The 19,908-nt window shown below is 29.9% G+C and overlaps 2 protein-coding genes across 2 annotated transcripts; both read left to right on the top strand.

Moving 5' to 3' along the window:
• Positions 1–4,274: 4,274 nt before the first annotated feature.
• On the top strand, positions 4,275–7,895 carry LOC120075619 (acireductone dioxygenase 2-like). Its single transcript, XM_039029217.2, has 7 exons — positions 4,275–4,584; positions 5,550–5,661; positions 5,760–5,854; positions 6,032–6,146; positions 6,237–6,361; positions 7,376–7,446; positions 7,555–7,895. The coding sequence occupies exons 1-7, from the start codon at positions 4,411–4,413 to the stop codon at positions 7,619–7,621; spliced, it is 759 nt and encodes a 252-aa protein (XP_038885145.2). The 5' UTR covers positions 4,275–4,410; the 3' UTR covers positions 7,622–7,895.
• A 5,408-nt stretch (positions 7,896–13,303) lies between these two features.
• HSFA6B (heat shock transcription factor A6B) lies at positions 13,304–16,334 on the top strand. The gene is made up of 3 exons (XM_039022281.2): positions 13,304–14,098; positions 14,370–14,567; positions 15,674–16,334. Exons 1-3 carry the CDS (start codon positions 13,802–13,804, stop codon positions 16,253–16,255), a joined length of 1,077 nt encoding a protein of 358 aa, XP_038878209.1. The 5' UTR covers positions 13,304–13,801; the 3' UTR covers positions 16,256–16,334.
• Positions 16,335–19,908: the final 3,574 nt, after the last annotated feature.

Raw genomic sequence — 19,908 nt, 5'->3', positions numbered from 1 at the left:
GGTGCCCACTTGGCCTTTCGAATCTGTTCGTTTTTTTTTTCCACAAAGAAGAGGAAATGTGAAGATTTGGATTCTTCAAAGGTAAGTGTTCTCTTTTCGTTTCTTCCCTTCTAATTTCTAAAGCATGTCGTATTTTGTATATTTGAATGTATTGTCTGTTTCTGTATAATGTAAACTTAATATTTTTGTAAATTTTTGGGAATTGGGACGATCCGCTTCCGCTACGGACCCTTCAAATAGATCCTTCAATTTGTAACACTTTACAATACTCGTAACATCTATAAAGTGGACCGTATCCGTAGTGTCACTAGAATAAGGTACCCAACTTTATCCATCTACTATAGACCGTTTAGGTTATCATTTAAACATGATTCGCTCGTATGTCTCTACATACATGTCTAAATAACGTAAAATGACATAGGATATTAGTTTATTGGATTTAGTGTATACTATTTGTTTATACAATGTTTAGAATCTAGAATACAAGAGATTTAGGACATCAATCCCAACATAATCTACGAAAGATAATTGATTGGTTTGTAGGTTTAATGCTACTAAATGTCAAATAAGACATCTTATATTTTATTAAATAAATAAAATGTTTGTACAATATAATTACAAACTATTACAAACTACAGGACCTTACGAGATTTAGAACACCAACTCCAACAGTTTTCTGTTAGCTTTTCTTTATTATTATTTTGTGACATTATAGTATACTATATAATACATATGCGAACATAAATAAGTTTATGTCATAGAATACTAGATTTGTTAATTTTTTTTATATATAATTTTGTATATTATCTTACGTTTTAAATTTTAAATTTAAGAACTTAATATACTAAGAAGATAGAAGATATTATTTTCATAGTTTGCATCATTTGGATACATAATCTAATAGCAGTTTTCGAAAAACATATTATTGTCGGCCTACCAAATACATATTTATTAAGTTCAGCTAAACTAAAAACATAAACAAGATTTTAATTGTCTACCAAAGATATCTTGAATTTTATCTCTAAACTTGTCAAGTTCTATCATTTCTTTCAACTTTACCGGATTTGACCTAAGCTCAAGTTTTGCACTCTCCTCGATCTCGGCTTATTAGTTTTCGATTTGCACATAAGGGAACAAGGATGTACGTGGGTGTTCAAGTTAGTTCCTGAAACCAATGTTTCAGTTAAAAATTCAATGCAAAATCGACATTTTGAAACCGAGCCAACGATTTGATTTAAACCAACAAAATGTATCCAAAGGAACCAATGAATAATTTCGATTTGTCTCATTTTTTTTAGAAAGGAGCTACCTCAAATAGAGAAATGATGGACATAAGGACATTGGTTATCCGAATTTGGTGAATAAAGCACAACTATAAAAATTGTTCAACAAGAATTGAAGTAGTTACTAGGCATGAGCTTAAGCCAATTATTTTTTGTGCGAGTATATTTGAAAGTAATTTAAGAAAGTTTTGGACATAATGATTTAAATGTATTAGAAATTATGTATTTGAATTATAATTAAAAAGGAAAAGAAAGTTAGAAAGTTTACTAGTATAAGGCAAAAGCTAAATGAGAGAAAGAAGAGAGAAATAAACAAAATTCATCCTTTTCTTCGATTTAAAAAAAAGACAACAAAGAGACATGAGATAGAGAAGAGAAGACGATAGAGAGGAGAAAGGAGAGGGAGAATAGAGAGAAGTGAAAGAAAGAGGAAGAATTGAAGAGAGATAAAAAAACAATATATTTTTCAAGCCATCTTGTTGAATCATATTGTTAATTAATTTTATGTTTAAATTTAATAAATTATCTTTTAAATTTATTTTTAAAAATCCAAAGACTAAAATGACTAGTTTGAGGTAATAAGGATCAAATGCACCTATTATTTAAAATCCATAAATCATATTTTGAAAGAGGAAAAAAAAAAAAGGATCAAATGGACTGGATCGACTTATTAGTGGAACTAATGAACTTCGGCCCATTTTTCCAATCTAAGGCCCAGTTATCTGCAGGTTGCTCTTTTAATGAGCTTGGATGCGTGGCCTTTTTTTCTTTTCTTTTCTTTTTTTTTAACGAAAATATCTATTTTCACTCTCGAACTTGTTATGTTGTATTAGTTTTAATCTTAAATTTTCAATTTCATCACATTTAAGTAAGTTTTGCTATCTTTATTTTAAAATTATAAAAAGTTGCAATTTTAACCCACCAATAATTTATTGTTCCAAATATATCGTTAAAAAGTTTTCTTATGTCTTATTTACCATAAGAAATCGATAAGAAATTTGTATTAGAGCTATTTTTGGGTAAAATTTTATAAACGTTAGCAAATTTATTCAATAGATAATTTGTACACTGTAAAATTATTTTATTTTATTGAAATTTATGGGTTTATGATGATCTTTACATTGTTCTTTTTTTTTTTTTCCTTTTTTTTTTCCGGGTTAAATTTAGGGGTGAATTAGAGAAGGATGGTGAACATAGTAACAATTTTTTTATGTTTTATGTTTGATGAGTTCATAAACTTAAAAAGGTGAAAGTTCACCACGTTTTGTTAAGAGTACAAATGAGTATAAACTTTTTGATTTTTTTTTTATCTAAAATACATTTCGATATTAAATTTGTTTAAGAAACAGAAAGTTAAAATAGATTAATCATCAAAAGAATGCATATGCTTCAAATATTGTAGGTTTGTGAAGATGAAAAAATTGAAATAAAAGGAGGAGAAGTTCAACTTGTTCACCAAAGGCTTTACACAATTTCAAATAATGAAAATAACAAGATTGGTCAGTCTTTGGAGTTTCCTTATACGAACTCCTAAAATTCTACACAGTCATTTGAATTCAAGCTTTAATTTTCCTTGCGTTCAATTTTCTCAACACGAAAATGGAAATTCAACCCCACAATCTGGAAAAATTATGCTATCCATTTTCTTCTACCGGCAACCGGACTCGCCGGTATACTTGACCAACGTTGCAGCCTCCACTATGTCGCATGGCCACCCACCGGTCCGGTCCACCCTTCCCCCGTGTGGAACCTTTCCCAGGAACCGCTAAATTCTGAATCTTTTATTCCATTTCCAACTATAACCTTTTTCTAATCGGTGAAAAAACATTTGGTCTGAATTTGCGTGAAATAACAATTTAATCTCTCAATTTTTTATTATAATGATTTAATTTTTGTATTTTTAATTTTGTAACGATTTAGTCTATAAACTTTAGTATACAACAATTTAATTTTGGTATTTTCGATATTATAACAATTTAATCCCTAACTTAAAAAAAGTTATCAAAATTAGATGTCAATTCGTATTTTGTAAGAATATTAAGTCTCCATTTAGTTTAAAGATTTATTTATACATAAAATCTAATTAAACCTTAACATTAATTTCTATAATAAGAATTAAATCGTTACAAATTTTAAAAGTCAGGAACTATATTGTTACATAGTAAAGTTTATGGACAAACCGTTAGAAAATTGAAAATATAAAGACTAAATCATTACAAACTAAAATTAAAAGACTAAATTATTACTTATTCGAAAGTTTAGAAACTAAAAGTGATTTTTAACTTTTCTAAGAATATAGTAGGTTCAACTATATAAATTAGATTAGAATACCCTTTGATTTTCTTTTAAATATCATTTTGATCCTCATACCTCTTTTTTCAATGATCTAATTTTAATATTTCTACTTCTTATAAATTTTAGATCTAATCATTTAAAGTTAATTCTTATCCAGATTAGTTAAATAATAATAATATTAATAATTTTTAATTTAAGAAAAATAACTACGCGATTCTATTTGAATAATTTATAAAGTTAATGTTAGTAAAGACTAATTTTTAAATGAAAATTTGACTAATTTTTGAATGAAAAATTAACAGTAAACTAACTGCAATGAATAATTTTAATGTTTATTAGTAAATATTGGTAAAAATGGAACATTTTGAAGTACCTCTTTATATGAGTCAAAATGGTATTTTAACCCATAAAAATATGGAATAGGTTTCAATTATTTTGGAAACGTGAAAAAAAGTTTAAAACAAATTTCATTTTAATGTTTGAATTTTGACTTTTTTTTAATAGATATTTTCCTTTTTAAAATTAATGTTTATATATTTAAACAATAAAAATATTGTAAATGAATAAATTAAGACAATAATATAAAAGGTCTTTTAGATTAATTAGAGATAAAAATATTTTTCAAAAAAATCATTTTTATTTTTAAAATAAAATTTATAAATATTTCAAAAATTATTTAAAATAATTACAAAATACATCAATAAATTAAAAATGATTAATTTTCAAAATTAAATCATATAAAAGATCTAAAAAGAAATATTACTCTTTCAAAAATCACTCGATAGAAAAGAAAATGGTGTAAAGAAAATCCCAATGGATCTAGACAAGAAAAATGACGCCCATGAGTCGTGGGTATTATCGTCTTTTCCGGTTCAATGAATGTGTATATAGTTCCTTCGTTTTCGCCTATCAACGCGTTGCCTTTCAGCAATCGAATTTGATTGAGATTTTTATTTTGAAGCAGAAGCCGAAGGGGTTGCAGTTGACGATGGCTGTTCCTGACAAGGTAAATCTCTCTTTGTTGTTCTTTGCATCGCTTCTTTTCATGTCTTTCATCGGCACAAGTTTGTTCTGTTATTCTTTTTCGTTGAGAGTTTGGCTTCATTTCCGCCCCAATCGGAGAGGGTGGGGATTTTGGGTCAATTGGCAATCGGCTTTGCATGTTTGGAGTTTCTGGAAATTTCTGGATGATTTCTTCTTGAAGTTTCATTGTCAATCGATTAACTTGAAAATCTTGCGTTGTTTACGCTGCTGTTAATTCCTAAACACCAAGATGACGCTGCCCTAGACTGAAACGTCTGCATGTATCTCCTCCTTGGAACTGATTTTGGTTTAGAGTTTTTGTTACTTTCATTTTCCGTCCTCTTTTTCCATGGGGAAAATGCTAAAATTCCGGTTTGGATTTGGGAATTTCTTTAAAGGTCCGTTAAAGAAATCCCGGCCGCTGGCCATTGGGGGATTGGTTTGGATTGATGTCTTAATTTCTGTATATTGTACAACCATCCAATATTCATGCATATTCTTCTTTTTTTCGAACTTCGGCAAGCTTTAGTAATATTTATGCCTTAAGGTTCCAGTATTGATATGAGTATTCTGTTTTGGCGGCAATGTAATATTTGGTTTTCAAGTTTGCTGTCACTATTAAATGGGCAATCCCGGTGTTTTATGTTAATGATTCAAAATAGTGATCACTTTCAAAAATGAAAAATGCTATCAATTTTCTTTGATGTCGAGCCTTTTGTAGTTTGTGGATATAGGACTGAACATCATAGAGTGAGGAAAATTTAGGTAGGCTTAGATGGCATATCGATAGTGGTGGTACTGATGGAAATCATAGGTTCTTAGTTTCCTTTTTAATAGTTATGTTCAGGACTACTGCCCTGAAATTTGTCCGTGTTTGGTCCAAATTTAAGTGCTCATGTGTTCATCAATATCATTATGATTTCAATCTCTTGAAACTTTCATTTACAGGACCCAAGAGAGGAAGTGATTCAGGCATGGTATATGGATGATAGTGATGAAGATCAGAGACTTCCTCATCACCTTGAACCAAAGCAATATTTGTCCCTCAGACAACTTGACGGTAAACCTTGTTGAGAAATGAGAATAAAATAGCTTACAGTTGTACAATGCTATGTGATTTCAGACAGACTTATATTGTGTGAATTGCCAACATTTTAGAACTTGGAGTTCTGAGCTGGAGGCTAGATGCAGACATATATGAAACAGATGAGGAATTGAAGAAGATACGTCGTGATCGTAATTACTCCTACATGGTTCGTTTCTTTTACTAGTGTGGTTATGGCCTTCTAATTTCCCTATGTGGACAAGAATGTGTTCTAATGCTAGTAAAAATTGGTTTGAAATTGAATTTTCCCTGTTCTAAGTATTTTATTTTTCTCTCTCCTCGATCGATCTCATTATCTTATAGTTGACCATACTTTTATTGTCAGGATTTCTGTGAGGTCTGCCCAGAAAAGCTTCCTAATTACGAAGAGAAGATTAAAAACTTTTTCGAGGAACACCTTCACACTGATGAGGAGATCCGTTATTGTGTGGCTGGGAGTGGTAGGAATTAGGATTGATTATATTTCTAGACCTTATCATCCATTATTTATGGCTTCTAATTTTCTTCTTCTTTAACGTGGGTGGATGAAGGTTATTTTGATGTTAGAGATCTAAATGACAAATGGATTCGCATTTGGGTAAAGAAGGGAGCAATGATTGTCTTGCCTGCAGGAATTTATCATCGCTTTACTCTGGATTCTGACAATTACATCAAGGTAAGCATATAAGTAATAGAACTTGCATTTGTAGACTCTGGATGCTTAATTATGAGTAATGACACAAGCTTTCTAAGTTTCAACCCCTTCTCATCGTTTATTAGCCTTCCTCACCAGTGTGTTGCTGTTTAGCAATACTGCGTGTAGTTCATTTTACTCCTCATATACTTTGCCATAATTTCCACCACAATTTTTCTCTAAAGAGCAAAGATTGGTTATCATGTGGTTTACTGCATTGAGTATAGGGGTGGAAACGGTTCGGTTCGGTGGTCAAATCGAACTGAACCGAATATTTTAAAATGTGAAACCGAACCGATTTATTGGTTCAAATCGAACCGAACCACATCGGTTCAAATTCGGTTTTGGCATTTTTAAAAAATCCATGTTATATTATTTTTTAATTAAAAACGGTTCGGTTCGGTTCTTTAAGTTAAAAGCGGTTCGCTTTTACTCTTTTTTTAAATATATAAATAAATATATATATATTAGTTAAAAACGGTTCGTTTCGGTTTCAAACTAGGTTTTCGAATTTGAAACCGAACCAAACCGAATTAATTCGGTTTCAAAATTTCTTCAAACCGGATTTCAAACCGGATTGAACTGTATTTTTCAGTTTCACTGAGTTTTCGGTTCGGTTCGGTTCAGTTTTTGCGGTTTGAATGATCACTCCTAATTGAGTACATCATGGATTTAGTTCTTATTGTTTTACTCTATTTACCAATCTTCCAACCAACAAAAATCATTAATGGTTATATAAAGGCCCTCCATGTGCTAGTAATGAAAAAGGGAGAATAATTACCAAGTAATTTTGATCTGGAGCATCACCTAGCAGCATTAAATTCTCTAACATCTTTTCCCATGCCTTGAAAAGTAGTATTTTTTCCAAGAAAAATTTGGGAACAATATTGTTATTGCAGTTTTAATAGCATCAATTCTATTGCTCAATAGCATTTGTATATATTATAACTGCATCGGCAAGGGGAACAATGTTTCTCATGAAGAAATGTTTTGTAGGCTATGCGGCTCTTTGTTGGTGATCCTGTCTGGACTCCTCACAACCGTCCCAATGATCATCTTCCCGCAAGGTACTGCCATTGCTTTGTTGGTGCAGTCATGAGCTTTTTCCTGTGCCCCTTGCCATGAATTTGGCTCAATTATACAATACCCCTCTAAGCTTCTTTGCTGCTTTTCAGGAAGGAGTATCTCAAAAGTTTTGTGGAGAAGGAAGCTGGTAATCAAGCCGTTGACGCTGCAGCTTGAAATTTCCCTACTTGAGCGTCCAGAGGTTGAAATCAAGTCTTGGGCTATCGATAGATGTTACTATTTGTATTGTCGGGTATGCATGTCCTTTCTTGGATATATCCATGGGTTGTCATGCTTTGCTAGCAATGCCTTGCTTATGCGAAAACTTGAATATTTATGCTCGGTGTTTTTCGTGTACTGTCTCTGAAATATATGTAATTTTAGCGTATGATATAGATGGAATAAACAAATCGGGAGTCATTGCGCATATTTTGCCCGATTATCCGGGTAATTCTGGTTTTGCTTGCAAATTTTCGTTCGTGTGACATAAATTGTTCTGTGGTCAGTATAGTAGTATAAATTTTTCAGGGAATTGCGGTATCTTATAAGTTAAAGTGAATTTGTTCGATGGTCATGAATTCCTAGCCAAATTACAACTTCACCTTTTCTGGAGAAAAAAAAAAATCAATTTGTTGCAAGTAAGATGAAGTCGTCATTTTCGAAGGAATGAGAGTTTAGTCCCTCTAGTTTGGGTAATATTTTTAGTTGTAAACGTAACTCGTGTCGAGTTAAGAATTTGATATATGACTTAACTATTTGCTGGATAAAAGTCGGATCAAACTTTTATATAAATGGTGTTAAAGAGTAACTCAATCTGAAAGAATAGCGTTGGAAGAACGAGTTTCTTCTTCACTTTACTCTCCCTACTCTTAAGTGGGTTTTTTTTTTTTAAAAAAAAATAAATTAAAAATATACTTTATCCTTATATTTTCAATTTTGGTTCATTTTGGTCTCCATATTTTTAAAATGTTCACTTTGATTCAATACTTTTAACTTTGATTCACTTTGATCATTTTACTTTAAAAAAATGATCATTTTGATCTCTTAAAAATGAAAATGAAGGGACCAAACTATTCACTTTTTTAAAATATAAAGACCAACATTTTGGAAGTACATGGATCAAAATGAATCAAAGTTAAAAGTATAAGACTGAAATGAACATTTTGAAAGTATAAGGATTAAAATATAGGGATCAAGATAAGATTGTTTCTATCTAAAACATGAAAAAAAAGAAAAAAAGAAAAAAAAAGAAAGTTCTTTCTTAAAAAAAAGGAAAAAGAAGCTAAATCAAAACTTCCTCGTCAAGAATGATGGGGAGGATATAACTAAGAAAATGCTCATTATAAGAACGAGAGATGCCTCGAGAGGAAGTCAAAGTTGCAAAAACATGAATAGTATTGTTCGCCTCTTAGGGAACATGATAAAAATGCGAGGCATTACCAGTAATGCCTACAAAATTAATGTCTCCCACAAAGACTAAAATATCAGAAAATGAGTTTACAAGATTAATAACATTGAGGGAATTGGATTTCACAAGTAGCGGGGGATTTGACCCTTTCCGATTTTGGTGAATCATCGGCAAATCCTCTGAAATGACTTCAACTTCAAGCAAATTTATATCATTCCTCCTCTAGGAAAACTTGCAACCACATAACAACGTGAATCCATTCTGATCATGAACAACCCAACCAAGCTCCACTCTTCCCTCCTGAACAGACCACGTTGTGTCCACATTAAGTTTCCAGAATCCAGACGTTGAGGGACACCAGCAGGAAAGAGAAGAAAGCCTTGCAGGGGAGGAAGGAGAAATCGAGGGAGTGAGGGACATATCCAACTCAGTTAAAGACATCTCAATCACCCTACTTAAAGATTCGACATCAGAAACCCCATTCTAAAAACAATATCGTTGCGAGTGCTCCAAAGAATCCACGAAATGATTAACATGCGATTGATCTCCTCCTTCCAACTCAAGCTTCTCCACAGATTCGAGTAATCCAATGGTAACATTCAACCCCCACCAACACTAAACAGAGTGGTGTGAGAGGGTATAAACATATCCCAAATAGATAGAGAGAATTTAGACTCCCATATCATGTGATTGGTGGTCTCCAGTTGAACTCTTCAAAAAGGGCAAAGAGAGTTAGAAATAACCTCTTTAGATAGTAAATTATTGATAGCGGAGATCAAATAGTTGAAAATTCTCCAACAACCATGTTTAATTTTTGGTTTGACCCTGGCTGCTCATAAAACCATCCAAGACTCATATAGATTGTTTCTATATATCTTCCTAAAAAAGGAAAAAATAAAGTTACTGGTATTAACCATATCTTTCTAAACAAAGAAAAAAGAAAGTAGCTAGTATTCTGACTAATGAACTATAGTGTTTAGAAAGAGAGAGTAAATATTATATACACATTACGTGGATTGGTCCTTTGAGAGCTTATGATGGGTCCTATTCATTGTACCTCCAAAGACAAGTCCTCGATCTTTTGGCTCCTTTTGATATGACATTTTTTTTTTAAAAAAAAACCCTACTATTTTTCATGTTTCCGTTTGAAATTTATTAAACATTTATCGAACTTTGGTTATAATTGATTTTTCTGAAAACATAATTTGACAACAATTATTTTAGAATCAGAATGATTGTAAATGAAGTCATATTGAGACTCCTACTTTCAAGTTTGAATGAGTAATGGAACAAATAAAATGAAGAGAGTCCGTAGGGGAAGATATTTAGAAGCTCCCACAGACAATGTTTGCCAATGCGTTGGTCTGGAAAGTACGGGTACAGACTACAAACCATAATTGGTTCTGGACTTTGTGTGGGTTTACCGAAATGGAAACAAAGATTAGGTTCCTAATTCATTTAATTAGTTCACAAAAGACAAAACGGGATCTACCTAATGTCCCTTCTTCCCCTTTCTAACATTTTTCCACCCAACAAAAGATGGAAAATCTAATTTTCGACCATAAAAGTGGAAATACGTATTATTATGGGGTAAGTAAGAGCTTAAATTGAGTAATAAATTTTCTCATCTATGCGATAGTTGGGGGTCGAGTCACAATTTTGTCATTCAAACTGTTTCTTTTGTCGCATGTTGTTATATTGTTACATGAAAGTGGCAAGCAAGGGTTCAAACCAACTCAAAAATGGATAGACTTACCTCCATACTTCCCTTGTTGACATTTTGTTGCCACTACATGACCACGGGAGAGTTTCAGACGAAAATCCATATAAATAAGCAAATGTCATCGCTCAAAAATGCATCTAATCAAATTGTAGTTAGTTATATACCACTTTAGTTATTTACTAGTTTAGGTATTGTATTATGCATGACACAACACCACATCGATGCAATATTACTTACATGTTAATTTAATATGAGTTGATTCAAAACCTACCTACTGTCTTAACTTACCATAGCATAAGATACACAAAAATAGGTACATCTAATCTAGTCAATCTTTAATAATTTCGAAAGGAAAAGGAAAATACGAAAAAGGAAAGAAAAAGTAAGGGATGCTAATTTGAAAAAACATGAATTGAGTTACTTTTGAAAGAAAAGGGAAAAGGGGGAAAATAATAATTAAAAAAGAAAGTGGGGTATGTTCTGAGGAGGTTCTACACAAATCGTCTATCTGTTGGTAAAAATAATTAAAAAAAGAAAAAAGAAAAAAAAGAAAAAGAAAAAGAAAAAAGGAGTGGTGTATTTAGTTACGCGTCATTGGCTCACAATCCCTGCCCCTTCACACCATCACTCTCATTATTATAATAATACCACACTCCCCTATGTTCCCTTCTCCAGCCGCCACGTGTCCCTCCCACCTTTACATTCCTTCACACAACTTCCCTTTTCAATTAAATTTCACATTTTATTATCTTATAAGAAAATTTTGATTTTAGAAAATCTTCCACTTTTGTTTTATTCTATTTTATTACTATATTTTAACTTTTTAATTTTCATTCGCTCTCTGTTTCAAGATTTAAATTACGATTTAAAATATTATGCTTTTACTTATCAGATTTGAGTTTAACTTACATAATGTTTCATCATTTTACGGTTTTAATTTTGAGTTTTTTTTTTTTTTTTTACTAAACTGCTTGCTTTTTGTTATTTGACATTAAATTTTAGTTAATAACTTAAATAACCATGATGTGAAACTTTTTAATTATTTTTCATATGGATGAAAAGTTAGTGAAAAATATATATATTTTTTTATTATTTAAAAGACATTAGCAACCAAAGTCGAAATTGAATTTTTAGTGAAAAATGAATGGTTAAAACTTAAAATTTGAAAATAGGTAACAACTAGAAACAAAACTTTAAAGTTTAAGGGTAAGAAAGTAATATTTTAGAATATAAGATATCTAATTAGAAATAAATCCAACACTCAAAATAAAAAATGTAAAGAGAAATTATTTTAAACGATAAAATTATTGAAAATATTTATAAATAATAACAAAATATCACATTCTATCGCAATCTGTCACCTATAAACTTTGAAAATTTACTATTATTTACAAATATTTTAGTTAATTTTCGTATATTTAAAAATAATCCAAATATAAAATTTTGAAATCTAGATATAAAAACTAAAAGAAACTAGACAGAACATATTTGGACCAAAATGTTATTTTTTTTTATTTGTTTCCATTTACCTAACAAATCAAACTCTATTAGATATTTTTCTTATAATATGTTTTCTTTATTAGAAAATAGGTCCCGCATGAAGAATCATTAGTCCACGTCTATCGTTTCTCCAAAAAAAATAAAAAAATAAAAAATAAAATATTAGTTTTAGAATCCCCAAAATACGGGGGTTTAAAGCATTTTTATAAATCACTTTTGCCAAATTTTTTAAAACTTTACTAAACATTAAAAAAGAATAATAATAACAATCGCTGAGATTCCATTTGCGCGGTTCCTCATCCGTCCGTTATGTTTTCGTGTATTCTAGGACCGTACACGTAAATTGGGACGAGAACGAAAATTTCAAGAATCATTTTTTTAAGTCCACGTGTAATCATTTAATTGGATAATCTTCGTTTTAAAAACTTATTTAGAACATGGACCACATTCAAAACATAATTGGTTTGGGTGCCACCCACCAAACCCTGATCTTTGACCCTTCCTCATTCCACATTGCCTTTCAATTTTGGATAAGATTTGCAATCTCATCTTAGATCACAGTTTCATATCCACTATGTTCGATGACAATTTGATTTTTAAGATTTTGTTTTTGAAATCTATGTTTTTATTTTTTCAAATTTTTCAATTTTAATTTTTATATTTGTTAAATATACTTTTTTTTAGTCAAATTATAAAAGGACGAACAAACTTTCTAAAACAATTTATTCAGTTTCCAAAACTTATTAACTTTATTTTTTAAAAAATAATAGAAAGTACATCACAAAATATAGAAACTTATATTTGAAGTAGTATGTATAACTTAATTTTCAAAAACTAAAAACCAAATGATTATTAAATGAAACCTAAAATATTCACTAGACTTTTTTTAAGTTTAAAGATAATATTAAACATAAAATCAAACGTTTAGAAGCTTTTATGTATTTTGATAACTCTGAAAAATTCAAAAATCTAATTTGGATTCGAATTTGATTACAATGAAACGAGTTGATTTGTTAGATAATCCTAATAGTAGGAATATGTAGTTGTAATTGTCTTCTTATTTTATTTTATTTTCTTTTTAATAATATGTATAGATGAGAGAATCAAACTTCAGATCGATATTAAAAAATTTATGCTGGTTAAACCTATGTTCATTTGACACTCGTCTTGTTATTCATTCAAGGTTCTCTTCTATGTTATAAATAAACAGCATACCCATTTTGTATCCAATTCTCTCCTCTCTTTGCCATGATCTAGAACATTCCTATTCTATGATCCATCACAAAAGGACCATAAAAGACCTATTTTCCAAACACATCACTCTCCTCTCTTACACAGTCACATCCTCTATGATTGTGACACTAAAAAAAGATCCCACTATTATAATTTCCCCAAATGAGGGGAAAAAAAATCTATTTTAGTTGAGAGAAAAATATCTGTCTCATCTCAAATCTCACCTTCCTTAATTAAATTCATGCCATGCTCAAAAGGGAAAGGGCTAAAATGGAAAATACACTTTTTTTTTCTTCATTTCACCTGTTTCTATAATTAGAACTGATTCTCTCCTCCTTTCAACACCTACTCTCTCTCTCTGTTGTCTCTCATCTCCTTCACAGTCTAGATTTCCACTCTTTTTTCTTCTTTTTTTTTTCAGTGATATATATTTTAGAATTTCTAGACAACCCAACTGAGATTGAATTTCAAAAAACTAAGGACGACCCAGATCATGAATCGTCTCCGCCGAGTGAAGGAGGAGGTTCCGACGTCGAGTTCATCAGCGGCGCCGAAGACGACGACGGCGTCCCCTCAGCCGATGGAAGGGCTTAATGAAGCGGGTCCGGCGCCATTTCTGACAAAAACATATGAAATAATCGAAGATACAGGGACCAATCATATTGTGTCTTGGAGCAGAGGAAACAATAGCTTTGTGGTTTGGGATCCTCAATCCTTTTCCTTAACACTTCTTCCTAAATATTTCAAACATAGCAATTTCTCAAGCTTCGTTAGACAGCTAAATACCTATGTAAGTTTTTTTTTTTTTTTTTTCCTGTATTTTTGCCTTTATTTTTATATTTTTAAGGTTATTGGGACAAATGGGTATTGTTTTAATTCAATGATTAAAGTGAAATTATACATATTTTGCATTGAAATAGTTGGTATATATATTGATTAGCATTTCTTTTTAGGAAAAATCCAACCTTTAATAAAGGGTTAATTAATACAAGCTTTATGCTTTATCAATAAATTATTGATAGATCTAAAATGGAAGATTTTATTAAATATTTTTGTGGTAGGGATTTAGAAAGGTAGATCCAGATAAGTGGGAATTTGCTCATGAAGGTTTCTTGAGAGGACAGAAACATCTTCTGAAGCTGATTCGGAGGAGGAAAACGACGCAACCGAACGCTTCTCAGCAAGCTCCAGACCCTTGTGTCGAGGTCGGACGGTTTGGGCTTGACAGAGAAGTCGATCGGCTGCAGCGTGATAAGCAGGTTTGTCAAAATTACCACTCAACTCAAAAGCTTTCATGGGGATATCTCTCTACATTTATATATGTTCTTCGTTGTTTGTAAATTTGTTGAACAAATTTAAATATTAACAATGGAATGAATAAGTAATATTATAGAAGTTACAGTACTAATTTATACGATGTTAAATTAACAGTAAACAGACAAATTCAAGTTTACTTTTGGATGGAAAACACCAGTCACCTGAATGATCTAGCTAGTATTTCACTCAATTTACAGCATTTTATTCCTAGATTTGTAGGCACAATTTTGTTTTTAATTTTCTGTTTTCGAAATTTTTATTTGTTCTTTTTTTCATTTTTTAATTATAATTTTCATACCCCTTAATAACACATCCAATTTTTTAGTCAAATTTTAAGAACAATCTTTGATAACTACCTTTTAGCTTTCAAAAATTACTTGGCCTTTTGAAGTCCTAGTAGAAAATAGATATGCTTAATTTATATATATGTAAAGGAAACAAAAAAAAAAAAAAAAAAAAAAAAAAAAAATCAAAACTGGGATTAAGTTGTAATTCTTCATACATTTTTTATTATTTTTTTCAAGGCATGTACTAGTTTTTTTCATAATTTGTTTACCATAATTATCATATTTTTAAAGAAATGTTTGACTTCATAGCTTTTTTTTCTTTGAAAAAAAATATTTTCAAAAAACGATGTTGATTTTATAACCATTTGATTTTAAAGTTTTTATTTTTAATAATTAAGTTAATATACACTACATTCATCTATTGAATTTTTTATTTTGTTGTCTACATTTTAAGAGTGTTTTAGAAAAACAAGTGAGAAAATTAATTTTTAAAAATTTGTTTTTTTGCTCTTAAATTTAGATAAAAACATAATAAAAACTATAATAAACAAGAAGGTATAAAAACAAACATAAATTTAAAACACGAAAATGCTAAATTGTTAGCAAAATGAGCCTACAATTTTTTTAAAAAAATTAGCTTGTATTTTGAATACATCTCTAAAAGAATTAGATAGTAGTAGTAGGTTGAATTACTAAAATAAAAAATAAAAAAACCAAAACCAAATGAGAGATTTTTAATTGAAATTTTGTTTGAACAACAGGTATTAATGGCGGAGGTAGTGAAGCTAAGACAACAACAACAAAACACAAAAACATACCTCCAAACAATGGAACGTCGGCTAAAAAAGACAGAGACAAGACAACAACTAATGATGAACTTCTTAGCAAGAGCAATTCAAAACCCTGATTTCATTCAACAATTAATCCACCAAAAAGACAAGCACAAAGAATTAGAAGAAGCCATCAATCGGAAACGAAGACGACATATCGACCAAGGCCAACCCGACTTCGAAGACGAAGATAAAGAAGATCATATTCTACCACCATTCGTGAACGACGACATTCACATGGATGTCGACTTACTAACCATTGACGAACAACATCAAATGAAATACCATGTCCCTAAAGAAGAAATAATGGATGATAATAATTGTGAGAGAAATGATAATGATGATGATTTGAATGAAGGGTTCTGGGAGAATTTGTTGAATGAGGCCAATGAAGAAGATCGTTATGGATTTAGAACTCATGGCTTTGAGGAACAAGAGGATTATAAGGATGAAGATCATGGGAATAATGAATTAGTTGATCACTTTGCTTTTTTCACCTCCAAATTCCAATGATCTTAAGTAAACTTACAAATATCACAATTTTTTTTAATCTTTTTTATTTTGATTTTGATTTTTTGCATGGGAAGAGGAAGCCATTTGTCCATTGAAGAGGATTTTTTTTTTTTTTTTTTTTTTTTTTTTTTTTTAATATTATGCAAATTGTTGTTTTGTTTGCAGTTCTTTAGTCACAAATGTCGATATGATATTGACATTTAATTTGACCAATAGATACATTGGAACCACAAGCTGACATTTTCCTATTTTGTGTAAATATACTTTTCCTTCTAAGCAATTCAATTTAATATTTTAGGTCATGTTTGATTTGTGATTTAATAAAAGAAAAAAATCAAAGAATTTCATGGATATCAAAAGTAGATGTTTATTATATATACACTTCACTATATTTGAAAATAAATTATTTGGTTTCAATTAAAAATCTTTAAGAATATTTAAGGTTTAGCTTGGTTCTTGATTCAATAAAAAAATAAAAAAACCAACAAACAAAACAAAGAATTTAGTGTAAAACAAAAACAAATTTCTTATTTTCACCGCATTTTAAGAGATGTTTGGTTTAGAATTTTAAAACTTTATTTGAAAAACTGTGTTTTGGTTGTAAATTTGAAAATAATTGAGGTCCTGTTTGGTAATCATTTGATTTTTTTGTTCTTATTTTAAATTAAGCATATTTAATCCACACTTTTTACGATAAATTGTATAAGTGTTCTTTTGACCCTTAATTCCAAATTAATTAATTAATTAATATTTGATGATAATAAACTTGTGGTTATTTATTAACAATTCGAGTGTTTTGAAATGTCAATTACACAGAGCTCGGAACAACGGTTCCAACCAATTTGAATAAATTAAATTGGACCTCAAACGAAGAATATATGGCCGAAACAAACTTAATGGAAAAATCCCAAAATGATGACAGGGCATAATTTTTCTCATAAAAGTGGACCAATTGAAATGTGTCACTTGGAGCAATTGAGAAGTGACACATGTTGGACTTTTCATTTTTAGATTGGTTTTAAAAAGAAGTTTTGGATACATGGTGAGTATTTGCTTTTTGTTGGATTTTAAAAGATATTTATTACTATATTGTTTTTTTATTTGTGTCTAACAAATTAATTAAATTTAAAATCCCCATAATTGATTTTCTTTTCCAAGATCCAATGACCCAAATTAAACGTGGTTTTCTACAAATTTTTATCTCTATTTAAACTCATCTTCTTCTCTAAATCATGACAACAATTTTTATTATTTTCAATCCTCCATAACTCATTAAGCCATCATTGTTGCTCTCTCTACAAGCTTCAATTTCTTCTTTTCATCTTCTTCTTGATAGAGGTATTTTTTGTTGTGAGGATTGATTCATTAAGTGCTAAATTTGTAAATTCACTCTTTTAGAGAGTTTCTCGAGTGTGCTATTTATTTTTCTAAACTATTGTAAGGGTTGCTCTTGATTCCAGAAAAAGAGTCGTTATAACGGTTTGATCCTCAATCGTGAAAAAGATCGGGTTTATTCTTGCTTCCGGAAAAACAACGTTGTAGTGGTTCAGTTCTAAGTCTTGGAAAGAGTCAAATTCGTAGCGATATACCCAAGAGGAGTTTGGGAAGTGGATGTAGACTGGTTGTGCCGAACCATTATAAAATCACAGTGTCAATTTCTTTGTCCCTCTTCTATTTAATTTTGTAATTAATTTATTAGTTATTTTTTCATTTGCATGAAATTAACTGTTATAACTTATCCTTGAAATTAATTGCTTACATTTGTCTATTTAGGTTGGTTGAGTTTATCTTTGCATATTTATTTTATCAATCTTATTATTAAAATTATTAATTTTAATTTCTTAGCTTCTTAGGATTGAACTATTTTGTATGGAATTATTGTTTTAATTATTTTATAGCCAAAAGTATATTGATTTGCTTAATTGGGAGAAAAAGTTTTAATTAGTTTTATTAAACCATATTCACCCCTCTAAGATTGTCATACCGGTTCTACAATTGGTACAAGAGTCGGTTGCTCGTTTGTTTGTGATAAAAATTTCATAAATCATTTTAGATTATACCCATTGTGTTTGAGTTTCTCACTCCTACAATTGGCATCAGAGTTAGGAGCTCTTCTTTGTAAATTATTTTTTAAATATTATTTTGATATTTAAAGTATCTTATTAATATTTTTAAAATTATTTGAATAAGCTTAATTGCTAAAGCTATGACAACTTTAGAAGGTCAACGTGTTGATACACCTCCTTTCTTTAATGGTAAAATTTTGATATTTGGAAAATGAAAATGAAAACGATTTTGTTTGCTATTGATTTTAATATCTTTGTATGTTTGTGAACATAACTTGTCAAAATTAAAATTGACTTATAAATTGCTCTCTTTTAATGCCCAAGCCATAAATATAAGTGCTTTGGATAGTAAAGTATGTGATAAAATTGCACAATTTCATTATGCATATGATATTTGGAATTTTCTTAACAATATGTATAGTGTAGAAAATTCTCTTTGTACTACTAATAATTTATTTAATGTGAAGGAGAATTATAATTTACAAAATGAAGGGAAAATCCATATATAGTGGGAAGAAAAATGTGATAGATTCTCTTTGTGCATAATGACTCATTCTGATAATGATCGCGGAGATGAAATTGACAAAAATGAGGTAATGCAAAAATCTCTAACTATGAATTATATGATGCATTTGAAAGCATGCAATATGATTTTAAAAAAGTTAACTCTAACTATTTAAAATTATCAAAGAAATATAAGGTCTTGATTATTGATAATAAAAGTTTGATGGATGAAAATGCTTGCTTGAAAAATGGAGCTAATGATATATTTTTGCACAATAACATTGATGTCCGTTGCTCTATCCTAGTATTTTTCTCGAAAATAAGTTTTGGTCCATTAGTCCATTGAGTTTGTTGCTCTATCCTTGCTTATTTTTTGACATTTTGGTCCATTAGTTGCTCTATCCTTGTATTTTTCTCGAAAATAAGTTTTGAGAAAGAATTTTGAGTCTTGCAAGAGATTGTCATTGTTTTGATTATTAATATATGTTGTTGTCTTTTGAGCATGAAGTTATGCATATTCTGTTACTTACATTGTTCAAAAGAATGTAATTTGATCATGTTGTTTTGAAGAATTGTTAAATTCTTTTTCATAGGGGGAGTTATGTACTTTTATATATGAATTTCATGTTTGAATGAAATTGATTTTCCTATATTGCTATATTGTTTTGTGTTCCTTTATATATATTATTCATTCTTTTAGGGGGAGTTGTTGTATTTTGAGTAAAAATTTGTTTTGAAAATTTATTTGATATTTCTACCCTCAAATTGAATTATGTGCTAATGTCTTTTTGTCCTTTATTAAGGGGGAGTGTTCAGTTGATTTCAAAAGGGGGAGAAATTTGTAAAATTAGCCTTAAATAGAATTAGTCTAAACTTGGTTGATTCTTTATGATGCCTCTAGAATTTACAATGTTGTTGCTTGTTATATTTCTTTTAGAAGACATATAAATAGGAGAAGAAATGCGAATTGTGTTCATGTTTTACAGAGAACTTTCATGTTATTGTTTAATTTTCTTAATTATTATTATTTTTTATTGATTTCAAAAGGAGAGAAGTAATAAGAAAAATGAAAGTATGTTGATA

The sequence above is a fragment of the Benincasa hispida genome, chromosome 1 (assembly GCF_027475165.1).
Source record: "Benincasa hispida cultivar pf3 chromosome 1, pf3_genome.v1.1, whole genome shotgun sequence".
Classification (NCBI taxonomy): Eukaryota; Viridiplantae; Streptophyta; class Magnoliopsida; order Cucurbitales; family Cucurbitaceae; genus Benincasa; species Benincasa hispida.
This window is presented reverse-complemented; position numbering and strand designations above follow the sequence as displayed.